At 39.2% G+C, this 17,201-nt stretch overlaps 1 protein-coding gene across 1 annotated transcript in view; it reads right to left on the bottom strand.

The window, feature by feature from the left end:
• The window catches only part of SNTG2 (syntrophin gamma 2), a gene marked incomplete at both ends in the record, with an annotated part of 319,669 nt that overhangs the window by 130,229 nt on the left and 172,239 nt on the right, over positions 1-17,201 (bottom strand). Inside the window, 2 exons of the mRNA XM_082481246.1 lie at positions 9,814-9,855; positions 9,971-10,014. Coding sequence (XP_082337372.1) covers positions 9,814-9,855; positions 9,971-10,014 — 86 coding nt within the window. The remainder of the gene's footprint in view (positions 1-9,813; positions 9,856-9,970; positions 10,015-17,201) is intronic.

Here is a 17,201-nt window from a genome sequence, read left to right as displayed (position 1 = left end):
CGCACACTCTTTCTATGTAGAAAAACATTTATCTTTTCTTTCATTTAACCGACCAAACTCTCGTTTTGTATTTGTCAGATTTCAATTGCTTTGTCCTCTTGGACTTCCTAACATTTTCGCTGTTGAGTGAAAGAGTGTGTTTGAACTAAAAAGCTTCCTGCAAGAAAAAATTTAAAAGTTCAAGGAATAACCTGAAGTTAAGCATCAGTCTTGGGTCAGAAATGTGTGTATGTGTGTAAGGCTATCCATACATTTTAATGTAGCAAGTAGCTGGGCAATCTAGCAAAACAACGAGCATTTCTCTTGAACTTTGGTCTGTACTGCTGATTATTTCTGGCAGGAATCCTAAGGTATTAATTCCTCTATGGACATTAAATGAAAACTTTATGTTTACTTTCTCCAAATGTCACAAGGTTGTTGCCTCAAGTATTACCGAATTACATATTCAAATATTAATGCATAGTTAAGCCTACAGAAGATAACACTGCAGTTTTCACATTGTAAATACACATCTTTATTTGTTTAGAGATAGAAGTAAATTAATCATTTTAATAAGAACATAAATCAATAAAATCTACTCATTGATATGACTAAGAGATATTACTACACAATAAAATTAGTAAATTGCAAGACTTTTTGCTACTTCCCAAGCACCTATCAATTTGACAAGTTATTTTATAATTCTTTTGATGATTTTATTAATCCATCAATATAATTCTATGTTTTTTATTATCTCATAAAATTTGATATATTTGTTGAGCAGTTAAGCATTATGTACCTTTTTAGGTATGTATCTTCCAATTTTTTTCTAGCTGACCTTTTTATTTCTGATATTATATGGATAAAATTTATAGTCTACATTCCACCACTTGTAAATGAATTCCAAAAAACCATGTAGTGAACTTTGATTCTAAAATACCTAACACAGAATGGATGATGGAATAAGGGATGAATGAAAATAAAATTTCACTATCTCAAGGAAGATAAGCAATTTTCAGATTTATTCCGTGTCTCAATGAATCAGCCTATTGAAGCACAACTTCACCACTCCCTGACAGACATACCAATAACACATTAAATAGTATTAAAATAAACATCTGAAGTTATCAAAGATCTGACAAAACCACTTGATAACTACTGGCTAAAAGCAGTTCAAATTCTGAAAATCTAAACCAATCCTCAGTGAATGGATTCTCTTTTTTAATGGATGTTGCTTCTTCAGTGGTTCTCTTCTGTGAGACTACTCCTAAATAAAAAGAAAGGAGTGTTTCTAAGTACTTTCCTGGGTCAGTGAACAAAATACCAATTAGATTAACATTTATGTGAAATACTGAAAGTGTGCAAAACACACTGATTTACTATAAAAATATATGAATAGGATACAGTAAGAAAAAAATATCAGGTAGGACCTTGTTCTTAATTTTATATACCTAGCCACTCATTTCTGCCGTTTCTAGCTAACAGAAATAAATCCTTTATTATCTTGAAATGGGATTAATTTAATCCAAACTTACAACTGAACTAATCATAGAATCATGAAACAGTCCAGGTTGGGAGGGACCTCAAAAGATCATCTGGCCCAACCTTTTGTGGCACTCAGTCCAATTGAATCCTGAAAAGCCCCAGTGATGAACAACCATCGTGGCATCTATATTTTGCTTACAGTGGATACAAAGAAGCACTTCTAGTGCATTTCATCATAGGGCAGTGCACACCTCAGGGACTCACTAATATCTTTCTGAATCTTATTTCCCTCTCCCACTAAGTACAGAGAGAGAGAAGCACCCAGCCCGGACCACTAAAGGCCGGACATGGAAGTATTCTCAGGAGTAGCCTTTAGCAGGGATTTCCCTGGGTTTCCCTCAAATGCTGTTGCAGAGAACACTGTGGACAAGAGGGCTGTTCACAGAAAGTGGTATGTAGAAGAAAGACCATCTGGACAACCTATCTATCCTGCTGTCTGTATAGCAGCTCTTCCCCTTCTCTGGAGATTTTCAAGACCCGCCTGGATGCAGTCCTGAGTAATGTGCTCTGGCAATCCTGCTTTGGCAGGGGAGTTGGACTAGATGATCTCGAGAGGTCCCTTCCAACTCTAAAAATTCTGTGATTCTGTGTGATTCTGTGATTCTACTGTATTGCTACCGCATCACTAAGTCCTACTGTCAGTCTTCACAGCTCTCCCTTATCCTTCACCTGCTCAGGTGAGGAGGGCCACGAAGATGATCAGAGGACTGGAGCACCTCTCCTGTGAGGACAGACTGAGAGAGCTGGGGTTGTTCAGCCTGGAGAAGGGAAGGCTCCGGGGAGACCTTATAGCAGCCTCCCAGTAGTTTAAGGGGGCCTACGGGAAAGATGGGGAGGGACTCCTCATCAGGGAGTGTACTGATAAGACAAGGGCCAATGGTTTTAAACTGAAAGAGGGTAGATTTAGATTAGATATTAGGAAGAAATTTTTCACTCTGAGGGTGGTAGGACACTGGAACAGGTTGCCCAGAGAAGTTGTTGAGGACCCATCCCTGGAAGCGTTCAAGGCCAGGTTGGATGGGACTTTGAGCAACCTGATCTAGTGGGAGGTGTCCCTGCCCATGGCAGGGGGGTTGTAACTTGATGATCTTTAAGGCCCCTTCCAACCCAAACCATCATATGATTCTATGATCCTCAATAACCTGAAAAATTCTGTTGAATCAGCAAACTGTCACCTCACGTTTCATTTCCTTTGACAGTTTATTACGAATATCTTGAAAATGGAAGTCCTATCCAAGTGGATGCCAAGTGGTGTCCTTTCATTGTGAATTTCAACCAAATTACTCTTCTCCTCTGCTTCCCTCTTTCTCTTCCCTCAGAGGAACTAACTGTTCCTTTTGTGTTGTACAGGGTGATAACCCGATTAGCCACCAGGGAAACAAAATTAATTTTCCACTCAGATAAGCAATACGGAAACTATATTAATCTCCAAATTAACATTTTCAGTATTCACAGTCTCTGCACACCAACACGTTATTTCTAAAAATAAACTTATTTTTCAAGGAATAGAAATTATTTTCAATTTTCCACAGTCTATTGTATTACCTACTGTAAAAGCAGGATTTCCCTTAGTCCCGATTTCAAGTTATTTATGTTTCTATCCATACCCTTAGCCAGAAGTAAGGTGTGATAGTAGCAACTTGAAGAATTGTGAAGAAAAGCAGATTCTAGTAATTAGAAATGAAAAACAGGAAAGCCAGTTTGTTGTGAAATTGTTGCTGACAGAGCAGCCAGTTGTTTGTCATGCAGAGAATTAATCACCTTTTAACCTTGCTGACAGTTCAAGGGTCAAGAAACAAAACTCTGTATTTGATACAATCAGGATCAGGTATCTAAATAACCATCTCCAGAGTGTCAGTTATGAAGATGGTAGGTAGCAGACAGAACAAACTGGCCTCCATTCCTACAATTCCCAGATCCTGTAGCCTTCTCTCCCATGGATTTACCGCAGTGGGTCTTAAGTCTTTAACACCTGTCAGCCAAATGACAATTACACGTAATCTTCCATTTAGTAAAATGCAGGTGATCTCTGTTTGTGCCTATTCAGTGCATCTCCTCACACGGCGTAAGGGTGAAACGGTAGATACTCTAAAATGGTAGAAATGAAGAACAAAAGCGGAAAAAGTCTACACAAAGGAATTCAGACATGCCATTGTGAAAGAAAACAAAATAAATCCCAAGAAGCATGTACTTGCTTCTGCCCCTTAACAGCTTATCACTATGGCTGGCACTAGTGATGCAATTCAGTATCTTTATCTTCGCCACCAGTACCCCTTTCAATAGTCTGTGGTGGGTTTACCCCAGCCAGCAGCTAAGCCCCCACACAGCCACCCACTCACACCGCCCCCCCAGCAGGACAGGGGAGAGAATAGGAAAAACAAAAGCAACAAAACCTTCGAGATAAAGACAGTTTAATAAGTGAAGCAAAGATAAAGGCAAAAACAAAACAAGTGATGCAAAGGCAACCACTCGCCACCTCCTACAAGCAGACTGATGACCAGGCAGTCTCCAGTCAATGGCTGCTTCCCCCAGAAAACCCTCCCCACATTTTTTACTGCCGAGCACCATGTTATTTGGCATCGAAAATCCCTTTGGTCAATTCAGGTCTGCTGTCCTGGCTGTGTCCCCTTCCAACCTCTTGCTCCCTCCCAGCCTACTCATTCAAGAAGAAGAATGGCACAAAGAGAAAGCCCTGATGGTGTGCAAGCACTGCCCAGCAATAACAAAAACACTGGCATGTTATTAACATCATTTTAGCTACAAACCAAAATACAGTACCATCCTGGCTGCTATGAAAAAAATTAACTCCATCCCAGCCAGATTCAGATTCAGATTCACATAGTCCCCTGCATCACACAGTACAATCTGTAATCTTGAATTAGGTATTTACAGGAGGTCTTCACCACCCAGAATACAAGCAGCAAGAAGTGTGTTCAAACTATATGGGAGGGTGACATTTCAGAAGTCCCATCCTGAAGTAGATGACTGAATGTGTAAAAGATCGTGGTGCCAGATGAAAATAAAGCAAGCCAAAAGAATTAGTCAATGACCTTTGACAGGCTCCCATTGATTAAATACTTCATATGATGTTAACAAAGTCAAGTGTCAAATGCAACCCAGCATGAACTGAGACCACTCAAGCCTCATCGCTGAGCGGCTTTTGAACCGAATTGCTGGAGTGCCTCTCACCTAACCTGAATGACACGTTTAGAAATAGGGGACTCTACAAAGATAGAAGATGCAGGTATGATTTCCTAAAAGTTAGATGAGTCTTTCATCCTTAACCTTCTGCTTTCTGGACAGGTACCCTTAATCACTAAGCTACTATATTAATAGCTTAATTCGTTGTACCTTCAGTGGTGTTTTTAGGTGCCCAAACCTACTGCACAGTATATAAAAATCAAAGCTGATGGTTTGTCTAGTCTCTGAACCCCAAATGGAACTTAGGGGTGGGATTTCCTATTTTGCATAGCTTACAAACCTTACATACAAAGAAGCCCTTTTTTCAAGCAAACATTATTGCAGTTCTGGATCCGTACCAAACCCAAAGTTTAAACAAATCCATTTTCATCAAACAAAAAGACACAGGGACCCGTGGACCCTCAAGAATGTAAGCTGAAGGCTTTCTTTTTTTTTTTTTTTAATTAAATGGATCACTCAGACGTATTCCTAAATTAAATACAAATTTCACTTCAGATGTTTATGTGCCATGTTTGTGTGCAAGTCCACATACTCTGGGCCTCTGTAATCCAACAAAAATGAGATGAGAATTATTAACCTTCTGACAGGTAGCAGACAAGCGCATCATCATTGACGTGTTCCATCTACAAATAGCAACTACTGACAAACAGCTGATCCCTACAAGCTGAAAGCTTAGGGACATTAAATGAGCCCTTTTTGAAGCATTTCTTTTCAATTGACAAAAACCACCATATTCAAATAAGGAGATTTTTATTTTGGATAAGATATCTCAACATTATTTCATAAAAATGCAATGACATAATTTTTGAAAAAAATAAGAAATAAAACATCTTCCATTCTCTCAGGAACTTTGGCAATAGCCTACCTCATCTCAAATCTCATAGAATCAGCCCCTTCCTCTAACAACTGACCCATTTATCTAACCCCACTCTGATTATGATAGCAGGTTGGGGTAGTAGAAAAACCTCTTTGCAGATCTGTCGCCTTGGCCCACTCAGATCTCTCTTCCTTCTGGAGCTTCCTTCAGCCATACAGCCTACAGTTGTTCCAGGAACTTTCGTTTAATGCTTCTATTGAATTCCCATGTACAGGGCAAAGAGCATATCATTCTCTGACATTCCTCACTACTGCAGCTTAGCTGTGTTACATCCACAGTTCTGGAGCACTTCTTGCTACTGAAAAACAGTCCTTAAAGGATGTAACTTACCGTTTTGTGGGGAATAACTTTCAGGAAGTTTAAAGTTTTGTATGTGCAACAACAATGCAAGCAGCAGGAGGGCAGTTCACCAATACACAACAGACCTGACTGTGCTTTCCTGAGATTATATGCAATTACTCTAGAGCTTCAGCCTGATGGTATTAATCAACATCAAGAAAGGGACCACAAGATCATGCAGGTGCACTTTATCTTGACCTAGAGAGATCACCTCCAAGGAATAAAAGCAAGTTTAGTTCCTTTGCCCATGTAATTTCTGCCTTGCTGATAAGACTGTCAAAGCCCATGTCATTTATGGTTGCTACAGATGCTATTCTGAGATACAGTTGTCAGTAAATTGACTGATAGCTGCCAATAAACAGGCAACAGGGGGTAACAATTTTTATCTAAACTGCCTTGCACTGCAGACCAGAAAAGCACTGCACACGGAGTTAATGTGAACTGGCTTTATCCACATACAGTCGATCCGATAAATGAAACAAACCAGTTAAAAACTAACCACTATTCAATAAATTATTTTATTTCAGGTTAGACCAAACATTGTGGTAAACTGTATTTCAAAACCACATGAAATAACTGAAGAATAATGAGAAAAAAAATAAGCATATTATGGACTGCTGCTTTTCTTTAAGTCAGTGAGAATGGCAAGTGCCCACTACATTTTCAAAGAAAATCCAGTAAAATTTTCATAATTATAAAGCTAGCTAAGAAACCTTAGAAAAAGCGTTGAAACTGCTAAAACTTAGGCCATCCGTTACCAAATCAGCATTTATCACTGCAGCAGATGCAGTGGCCTATCAAGGCTATATGGTGTAGAATTGTTGGAAGTGATGTACAGGCGAAGGATGGGGCTGAGGTATCTTGGTGGTTCAGGACAGAACAGAGAGTAGGCGGCAACAGCAACAGATGCTATCAAACACGTTATTGCTAGGAGCCATTTGGATACACCTGCTCAGGAGCTGGTGATTTGTTTCAGTGGCTTCCAGAATTGACAGGTTCCCAGCCATCTCCCATCCTCGGTGCTTTTCAATGCATTAGTCTGAGTGTTGCTGTCGAAGTAATTCTTCAACTGGGGTAGAAATATGAAATGGAAGGGAAAGTGCAAGAAATGCTGCCAGAACACTGGTCTAAGATATTCATCTTATGCCCACTGGAGAACATATGATGGTAAAAATATTCTGGAAATTCATCCAGCAACTTCTAGCTTACCACTCGTCTAAACTCTGACAGGTAATATATAGTAACTACTGATAAATACTTTTCTATTTGAGGTTCAGCTGCAAGCAGCTAAGCACTGAAAATGCTACAGAAGCAGCATTCCTTCAAAGAAGTTCCCTATTTTATTTTTTCCCAAGAGAAGTCCTTGCCATCTTAATTCTATAAAGCAATGTAAAAAACATGTTAATAATTTTCCTTCTAAGCAAATAAAAAACTCACTGGAAGATCTTGGTCTGTTTCTTGAACATTACCACGAGAATGAATATGCTAGTGAGAGTCAGCATATCGTGCTAAAACTAGTCACCGTAATTCCATTCCTCAACCTCAAGATTCCTCTAAACTAAACACCACCAGATTAAAAAGCTATGTAGAAACTGTGACGCATTCCACAGCATGCTCTACAATCCTGGGCAAGGGGCCTTTTCAGTGTGCCGCAGCGATCCACACATGCCAGTTTTCCCATGAAAACCAAGATACAGAGATGTGTGCCTTAATCTCCTCCCAGCTTCAAGTTGAGACCTTTGTATGTTTTCTGTATTCATAGAATCATAGAATGGTTTAGGTTGGAAAGGACCTTGAAGATCATCGAGTTCCAACCCCCCTGCCATAGGCAGGGACACCTCCCACTAGACCAGGTTGCCCAAGGCCATGTCCAGCCTGGCCTTGAACACCTTCAGGGATGGGGCCTCAACAACCTCTCTGGGAAACCTGTTCCAGTGCCTCACCACCCTCAGAGTGACAAACTTCCTCCTAATGTTTAATGTAAACCTGTCCTCTTCTAGTTTGAAGCCATTCCCCCTCGTCCTATCACTACATGCCCTAGTAAAAAGTCCTTCCCCAGCTCTCCTGTAGGCCCCCTTTAGGTACTGGAAGGCCACAATAAGATCTTCCAGGAGCCTTCTCTTCTCCAGGCTGAACAGCCCCAACTCTTTCAGCCTCTCCTCATAGGAGAGGTATTCCAGCCCTCGGATCATCCTCGTGGCTCTCCTCTGGACACGCTCCAGCAGGTCCATGTCCTTCTTATATTCATCTCTTTCTTGCATGTGGGTATAGTCTTCTTTTGTACAGGATTTCTTTATTATTGTTATATATTATCTATAGCCCTATAACCTCTGGGAGTACCAGCTAGGAATTAGGATGTGTCCAATATGTGCACTCAGACTTGAAGACTAGAAGTGCGTTTTAGTCCTATAGTTGTCATCAAAAAGAGCCAATGTTTAAACACATTTCTTGCTTCCTAATAAAGAAAATTCCCCCAAATCTGACAGATAGCACCTTAAAATGACTTACAGAATAAAAAGAAATTTAAAACCATGTAACACCACTGCTTTCCTGATTTCTCCTATGCTTGTCCCAGCGATTAGAAACATTGTATGATATTGTTATTACTATCTATACTTCCATAACACCAGAATTCTCAACATGAAACAGGAGCACTGTGCAGTGCACCACAGCCGACAACAATAATGTATATGGTGCATAAATATAAATAGGGCACAACTGAAATTAGGTCATGTTACATCATTTCACCAAATAAAATAACTGTGTTCCTTTACACATTTCCCATCAGAAACCCCCATGTTCTCACACAAGTGCACATTTAGAAATAGGTAGCGAAACGTTAATTAGGTTTTCTGGGTTTTAGTGCATGCAGGGGCAAGACCTACAAAAGTTGAGTCCCTTTCAAGTGCACTGAAGACGATGAGAATCAAAGTTTTTAAATACCTGAGCAGGATCATGACACTCACCCCACGTATTCTAATTTTAAACCGCTGTTTTTACAGTAGGTTAAAACAGATTATTCACTAAACTAATTCAATCCCTGTTCCTACAATGCTAAGAAGGTGAAAATTTTATTACTATTTAAATGTACTACTGCAGCAGATGAACCCTTTAGAAGCACCTGCAATCCCAGTGCATCAGGCACTATACCAAAGGTATAATCCATAAAGATGATATGTGTGCGCACACATATATAGGGTATGTTATAGATACATATATATTTAGATATATAAAAGACTACTCAATTTCTTTGCAACCCCTGAAAGACTAATCGTGATCACCCAAAGGACATTTTGGTACCTACAGTAGCATCATAAAATAGGTAATGTATGTTTTTCACACTTTCACTGATAGTAAAGGCTTTTTTCATTTTTTGTTTGCATTCTATTGAATTTTCATGGCAAGCAGCCAAGTGTACAGTTTACAGGGAAAAAACCCCAAAAGATCATGTGTTCACTGACAAAACTGATACTATTCTGGGAAGAGCAGTTGTACTCTGCCAAACACAGCAGAGGCAACCTACCCGGACTTTGCATTTTTGCCTTATTTTGTGCTTTGAAATACTTATTTTAGCTGAGGGATGTAAAAGCTATAAGAAACTATGATGGAGACTCAACTTTGGAATAGTACGCTTGGGTCACAAGCATTTACATCTCACTATGAAGAAGAGTCACAGTAAGAGTGCAGAAACTGTAACAAATGCTAACAGCCAAAATTAAGCTTTAAGTAACCACATATATGACAAACCTGACTATAGCACTATGTCTTTATAGTAAAAAAGAGTGAACTTATATGGAGCAAGGCTAGAGACAGAACAGCACGGACACAGGATATTCTGTACACTATCAAAAAATCAAAGCGGAATGACTTACCACTTCTTCATGGGTAGCACTTTCTACATTTATACCATTAACCTAAAACCAGATACGATAGGGAGAAAATTATTTGCAATGTATGAGTTAGTTAATGAAATAAACATAAAGGCAAGCATGAAACAAATGTCTGTGGATAAAGTGAATGTTTACTGACCTGTATTATTGCATCTCCTATAAATAACATTCCTGTTTGGTCAGCTGTGGGATTACAGAAGGAGTACATTTTAATTGAGAGTAGTACTGAAAAATAACTTTACATTCTCTTTCAGCAATTCGTTTAGCATGCTGTTAGTAACCTTCATTGTGAAAATACCAATGGCATCGCAATCAGTATTCATCCTATAAAGGTAATAGATTCCTACCAATTTTAAACAAATTAAGAGAGTTATTGCCCATGCACAAAGAATTTATTTAATATGGAATACCAATGTCATTTCTCACTAATGAAGGATTTCATTAAATTATGTGGAAAGTGTGATTCACACTTTTCATTATTCTTCCACAAAAGGGAAATAGGAATTTCTGAAACTACTTAGCAATTCCTTTCCCCCTCAACAAATTTACAGGGACCGCTATAATTAAAGAGGTTGTGCCTAGAATTTAATACAACTCTTTAACATGAAGTTTGAGTTAGCTTTGTTCCTGAGAATAACAAAATACATTATTCCGGTCTGTAATTTGCATGTTTCCAGCCTTACAGAGTTAATGGGAATAATGTAATGAAACTGCACACGATTCTGCACAGATACAAACAATGACATTTTTGAGGTGCATTCTCTAACTTTTAATAGTTTTACTTTTTCGTGGACTTTGAGGACGTTTATCTCTTGGAATTTATTACTTAATTGAAAATAAGGCTCTGATCCTGCTAATATGATTACATGAGGCACATTAGTCTTATGTATGATCTTATAGGGCCACAGCTTGAGACTTTGAAGAACGTAATAAATTTTAACATAGCCACTACTTTTACAGATGGATATAGAAGTAAAAAAGAAAGAAAAATTGTATAGAGTATTCTCACCATTTCTGCAATATAGCTTTTGCCACTACAAATGTACCTTTGGTACAAAAAAGTTTTTTTTATATTAAATTTAACTTTCTAATAGATTTTTAATATCTCTTTTGGCAGAAAAAAGATAACAGTTCATTAGTCATACTTTTATCAGTACTTAGGAAAGATTTCACTATTTTTTTTAAATGGCATACTACAAGTTGCACTGAAGGCCTTTACCCCACTTCTTATTGTGCTTTGTATTTTAAAATATCATAGCTTGTAGAGAAAAGAGACATCTACGTACAGACATGCAACTGAATTAAAGCAGTTTGAGAACATCATGAAGCAACACAAAGTAGGCTATATTGGGTAGATACATTGCCAGAGCTGCTGAACATTAGCTTGGGCATCTCAACACTAAACTTCTGCTCAAGATGTTAGTAATACGGAATCACGGAGTGTCAGAGTTGGAAGGGACCTCTAGAGATCATCTGGTCCAACTCCCCTGCCAAAGCAGGATTGCCAGAGCACATGACTCAGGACTGCATCCAGGCGGGTCTTGAAAATCTCCAGAGAAGGGGACTCTACAACCCCCATATACCACATATACCAATAGTAAAAAACATGTGAACCATTTTTAATTCGATACTTAAGTTAGGGGCATTGGGCTGCTTTAGGAAACCAGGAGCATACCTGAATTGGAGACAGAAGGAAGAGGGTGTGTTTGAAATTCCAGTTGTGGGAAAGTATGAAAGGAAGAAGTCAAAGTGTGGATGCCTTGCCCACTGTGTGTGACCAACTCAAAAGTGAGTGGAGAAATTTTGAGCATGTTTGTATTAGCAAGTCATGAGGCACAACGGAGATAGATAAAGAATGAAAGCAGTTGGTGCTGAGGCTTCTTACGCCTACACTGTATGGGTTTCAGGGGTTTTATTTCAGATCAGTTTGACTGGCATCCCAGTCTGAATGCTCCCAAGTGATGTGAAGCTGCCCAAGGAAAGCTACCGCACAAAACTTCATGTTTTGTGGGCCCCTAAGCAGCCCATCCCAAGGCATACAGTGCCCCACAGCGATGCACTCCCGCTGCCAATAACAGCTGCAGCGGGCCACGTGGCAGAAGCAGACCTTGCTTACAAGTAGTGCAATGGTCCTCGCAGTGCAGAGCCTGGACAGCAGTTGAAGGAGGTGTAACACAGGGAGACTGGGGTCTCCACCTGCTTCAGGAGGACACCCTAATAAGCCAACCCTGGGATATTACTCCGTGTGGGGGCTGCAGTAAGACTCACACTCCAACTCCCTGCAGCAAGGCAGATGTGTGTGTTTATACTTCAACATGTGTCGGTCAGTTGACCTGCGGGCCACGCATGTGATGAGGATGGCACACACGGGCAGCAGGCAGCATTGTTTTCCCGAGTCCCCATCTTTTTTGCTCTTCTGGGAGGCCAGAGCAGCTGACACCATTGGGAACATCAGTTAGAAACAGCAATATTGAAAAAGCAGCACAATAAAAGGAAGAGAGGTGGGGATGCGAAAGATGAGTTTGGAAAGAATTTCTGTAAGAGCCGAAAACAGAAGAATGTAGGGCTGGTAAGAAAGGAAAGTATAGTGAGCCAGGAAATGTTTGGGTGAAAGATGAGATCCTGACAGAAGAGCGCGTCATGAAGATTTGCAGGCAGGTAGGTATCACCACCCTCCTGCATGTTCAGCTATCCACGACCCACTGCATAATGACACAACAGCACAGTTGTGCAATCTTGTCTAAGTTTACCAAGAAAACTGCTTAGTTCTAACAAGAGTTATAATAAAATATGTAGACTTGTATCCATGCAAAATAGGAAAGGTAAAATTCCAGACACAGGTATAACTAGCCCTGTCTCAGGAATTAACAGCTCAAGGCTTGAAGAGGAAAAGAACTGATATTAAAAGGTGTCAAAATTCCAGGAAGAAAACCAGGTAGCTGGAGGATGGTAACTCAGCAGCACCAAAGACCAATCTCTTCCAGGGAGCAATGGAGCCTGAACCTTTTCCACCCGACTTTTGACTGTCAGGCCAGCAAAGACTCATTGGTCATCCCACAGGGGTGAGGAGTACCGCAATATCCCTTGCACCTACTGTGTGCGTTAGCCAATAAATTTTATAGTTTAAGAGCAGAAAGCAATTATATCCTGCTTGCAGTGTCTCTACACACAATCAAACCTGTCCAGATAAGTCAATGAGAGAAGGAGCATCGTGTGGTCAGCACCAAATGCTCTGTGAACTGAAACACGGCACAGAAAATGAGGACAATCACGGAATTTGCTCCAAAAGTGCATTATGCTGCAAACTAACCCAATAACGTAGACACCACCGTGGCAGCTGCCATCATGGCCAGTGACAGTACTCTGGCAAACTGTGATTGCAAGTCTGTGATGAGACACTTTGGTTTTAGTTGATTGTCTATATTTTAAAATCGGTGACGATTTCTAATAAAAATATTTTCCACAAATCAAATTGCAGGGGACATGTCACTACGATGCACAAGTTACAATACAGTTTACAAGTGTATTAGAAATAAAGTGATTGGAAGAACTCCTTGGAAAGAAACAAACAAGCAGTCTTGTTTCTCTAAGGCATATTTTAAATCTGAAGACAAGACATCAACTGATGTTTTCATTAAGTAATGTGTTCTCTACATGACAAAAACGTTAACTTTAAGTAGAATGTTTGAGGCTATGTGGGACTTTTTGTCCCACTGATAACATCCTCATATACAAAGGTGTCTATGAAAGGCTGCTCTGTAATTATCAGTCACTATGTGTAAAATGAATCAGTACGAAAACCAACACTTGAGAAAGGGCTTTGGGATACCGCGGAGCACATAAACTTACTCAGAGAAACAGTAAATATAACTTTGCTAGATCCAGTATGCCTCTTTTAAGTTTTACTTGAAATAATATTTCAGTGGCGGTGAATTGAACACGGCCAAAACAAAAAAAACTTCGGAAAAAAAATAAGCACAAAGGAGTGATAAGTAGAAATGTAGCAGGCTGTAAAGGAAAATGAAGTGTGCTACAACAATTAGTGCTACATCAACTGTACGCCTTAATTATCTTTAAAAATGTTTAATATTGACTAAATGCTGTACATTGATTAAATTCACAAGCGATACTGCAGTAGGAGGAAAGCATCAGGGAAACCCAAACAGGCTTATGTTGAAGAAATGATATGAAAATAACTTATTTTTGAGAATATTAGACTTGAAAAACTTTCCCAAAAGCAAATGTCCCATCATTGTAGTCATTAAAAAAAATTATTCATACAGATCCATGAACTATAAAAATTATTTTGCACTTAGTGAGAATGGAAAAGAACCAATAATTCTTTCCAGCTTTCCCTCATTTCCTGTTGCTATCCATTAGGGCTGAAGAAGGGCTGTATTAAATTTTCCAACATTTGCAAGATTGTAAACCAGTAAATTTACTGAACAGACTCTTGGGAAATTCTAACTTATCCCATGTTAACTGATGTACAGCTCTATTCAGATTTGAGTCTGTAAATAATCTGATGTCCTCGTGTTTTTCAAGATTGATCGCAATACATACTTTCACTCAATTTTTGTTGAATTCCTGAATCACACAAGAAACATACTATGTCCTCTGACATTATTAGTGATGGGCAAAAACATGCTGCTTAAAGCACACAATGAGCTGCATTGGATTCATGGACCTCCCAATTCATAAGCTTAATTTTAAATAAGTATTTCACTGCATAAAGAAAATCTCAATAAATAGTTAAGAAACTAGACGAAATAAAAAGAAGACAGAATAAACTGGTATATAGGATGCAAGAGACGTCTTAAAGTCATACAGATATATTTTTCCCCCCTCTCCCATGAACGGGATATAATCACAGTCATGACTGTAAAGATACACCTGCTGCAATTTACTTTTTTTTTTAAATCTATGTTTTAGAATATTTTGAATCTATGTTTTAAAACACAACAGTATTAACTCAAACATTTAAAACTACCTTGTTAGGTAAGTTTTAAAATCTAAACATACTCTTTACAGGACTTGCTTAAATTCCATTTATTTGTTTAAATAATTAAAAATAATAATAATAAAAAAAAAACCCAACCCAAACTTTCCAAATTCCTATTTTTGACCATGAGATTTCCTTAGTCTAGTTTTCTTCCTCTTGATACGTGTTCAGTTTGTCATGTAAAGAAAAGCTGTAAGTCACTCAATAATCCAATGTGTTCTATCAAACACCCTTGCCATTATTCTAATGTGCCAGGTTCCCCATGCTGAACTGAGTGGCACATGGCAAACTGGGACTTCTCTCTCCACTTTTCTCAGTGCCTATGGAGCAATCAGAAAGAGAGCATTTCATTTTCCTAAAAGAGCTGTACCTACCCATCAAGAAGTCACTTCTAGGTGTAAGCGTACACAAGCCTGAAGCACTGAAGCTCACCACACAAGAATCAATTAAATGTGAGAGATGCACAGGGTGTGATAGGGGAGACAGGTACCGGACAGGTACAGGAGAAAGCAAAGACTGGATGTAGCAGGGACAGATAATAATGGGCCTGGACTACAGGAAGAACGACACGAACTGCAACAGCGCGCAGGCACCACAGGCATCACCAGGGAACACTTAACGTTCATCCAAGCATCTGAGCAAGAACTGATCACTCTGGACATAGTTTTCCTTACGGTCTGGCATATGGCAACAGGAGCATGCAGCTGATACCGAGATTTGTCTAGGACAACGTACACGCTAGCAACTGTAAACTTATTCCACTTTTGTTCCATAAAAGAAGTACCAACAAGCCCGGGATTTTTCTGTTCTACCCACTGCACCAGGTAGGGTCCCATAGTCAACATAAGGCTGTGTTTTTGTTGTAACACTGGAGTGGTTGGTAAAGTCACGGTCAGGGACCCTGGCTGGAAAGCTGATGTGTGCAAGAGGTGGGGACAGAGACTGAACGGGTACATTGGTCAAAAGACAACTACTTTTTGCCGCTGCTTTTAAAAGCGCAAATATGGGAAGTTTGGGAAGCCACGAATTATCGCAAGAAACTGACGTGCCTGTGTTCAAAAGTGAAAATTATTATTTTGTTCCATATAAAAAAGGTGAAATTATTAGGATGGGAAAATCACGGGGAGCATACAAAAAAAAATCATTCAAAGAAATTAACACAATTAATTAAATGTGATTTCTTGCTGCTCTGTGGTGACAGTAAAGCTGAGAGTAAAAATCTGGACTTTGTATTTTGAACAGAAATTGCCTAACTTTACTTCCTGCTTCCCTTCTCTTCCCCACTGGCAAGTAATTCAAAATAGTTTTATAGCCCTTATTTATTTATTTATTTCCTGCCTCAGGATTACTGTAGGACTAAGAAACTCCACAGACAGAAGCTAAATGTAGAGAGGCAACTAGAGGATAAACATATGAATCTGTAAAATCAAAAGACATTCCCCAACATAATATTGTCAAGAAGAAGAGGAAAAAACTGTATCTGAACACTGTATATTTTGATCTTACACTACTATAAAACCAATCTGGGTATTAAACCTTTTACCATATCATGATATGCAGTTGCATCGGATTCAAAGAAACTAGACAGGATTAGGTTGGCTGAATACTTGGATAAGAAACGCATAAAATAACTGCTGCAAAAAGTGACATTTTCTAAGACAGTAAGTTTTGCTCAAGACACAAATTCATTGTTAAGCAAATGCAAAGTATACTTCCAGAAGACATGATGCTATTTGAGATGAAACTGGAATAAGTTATGAGGAATTTGAGATGATTTATAATTTTTTATGGGGATAGAATTGCTTGTATCAATAATTCAGCCAAATTCCATGCTAGTTTGTGACACTAATTTCTGGCTTTATTCCATTAAAAATACCAGTACTGTGTTTTTCACAAGTTCTTAGAAACTACCGTTAAATAAATTGATATTATTTACTGGAAAGGAAATGGCTTTTGCTTTGAGAAAGAGAAAGGCACTTAACTCATATCAATGGCACATGTTCCTGGAAAAGACCAATTTACAAAGTGTACTGTAAACTCCTTCATATTTTGGGTATACACGAGTACTGCTGTTAACAAAAGGTAATTGAGAAGGATCTGGGGGTCCTGGTGGACAACTTGCTGTCCATGAGTCAACACTGTGCGCTCACAAACAGCATCCCGGTCTGCATAAGGAGGAGTGCTGTCAGCATGTGGTCGCAGGTGACCCTTCCCTTCTACTCACCACTGGTGAGACACAGATGGAGTGCTGAGTCCAGTTCTGGGCTCCCCAGTACAAGAAAGTTGTGGTCTTACTGGAGCAAGCCCAGTGAAGAACCACAGAGATGAAGGACTGGAGCACCTTTCATGTGCCAGAACTGGACTCTTC

Source organism: Vanellus vanellus (assembly GCF_965231255.1).
Source record: "Vanellus vanellus genome assembly, chromosome: 3".
In the NCBI taxonomy this organism is placed as follows: Eukaryota; Metazoa; Chordata; class Aves; order Charadriiformes; family Charadriidae; genus Vanellus; species Vanellus vanellus.
Note: the sequence above shows the minus strand (reverse complement) of the source record. Positions and strands in the feature narration are given on the sequence as shown.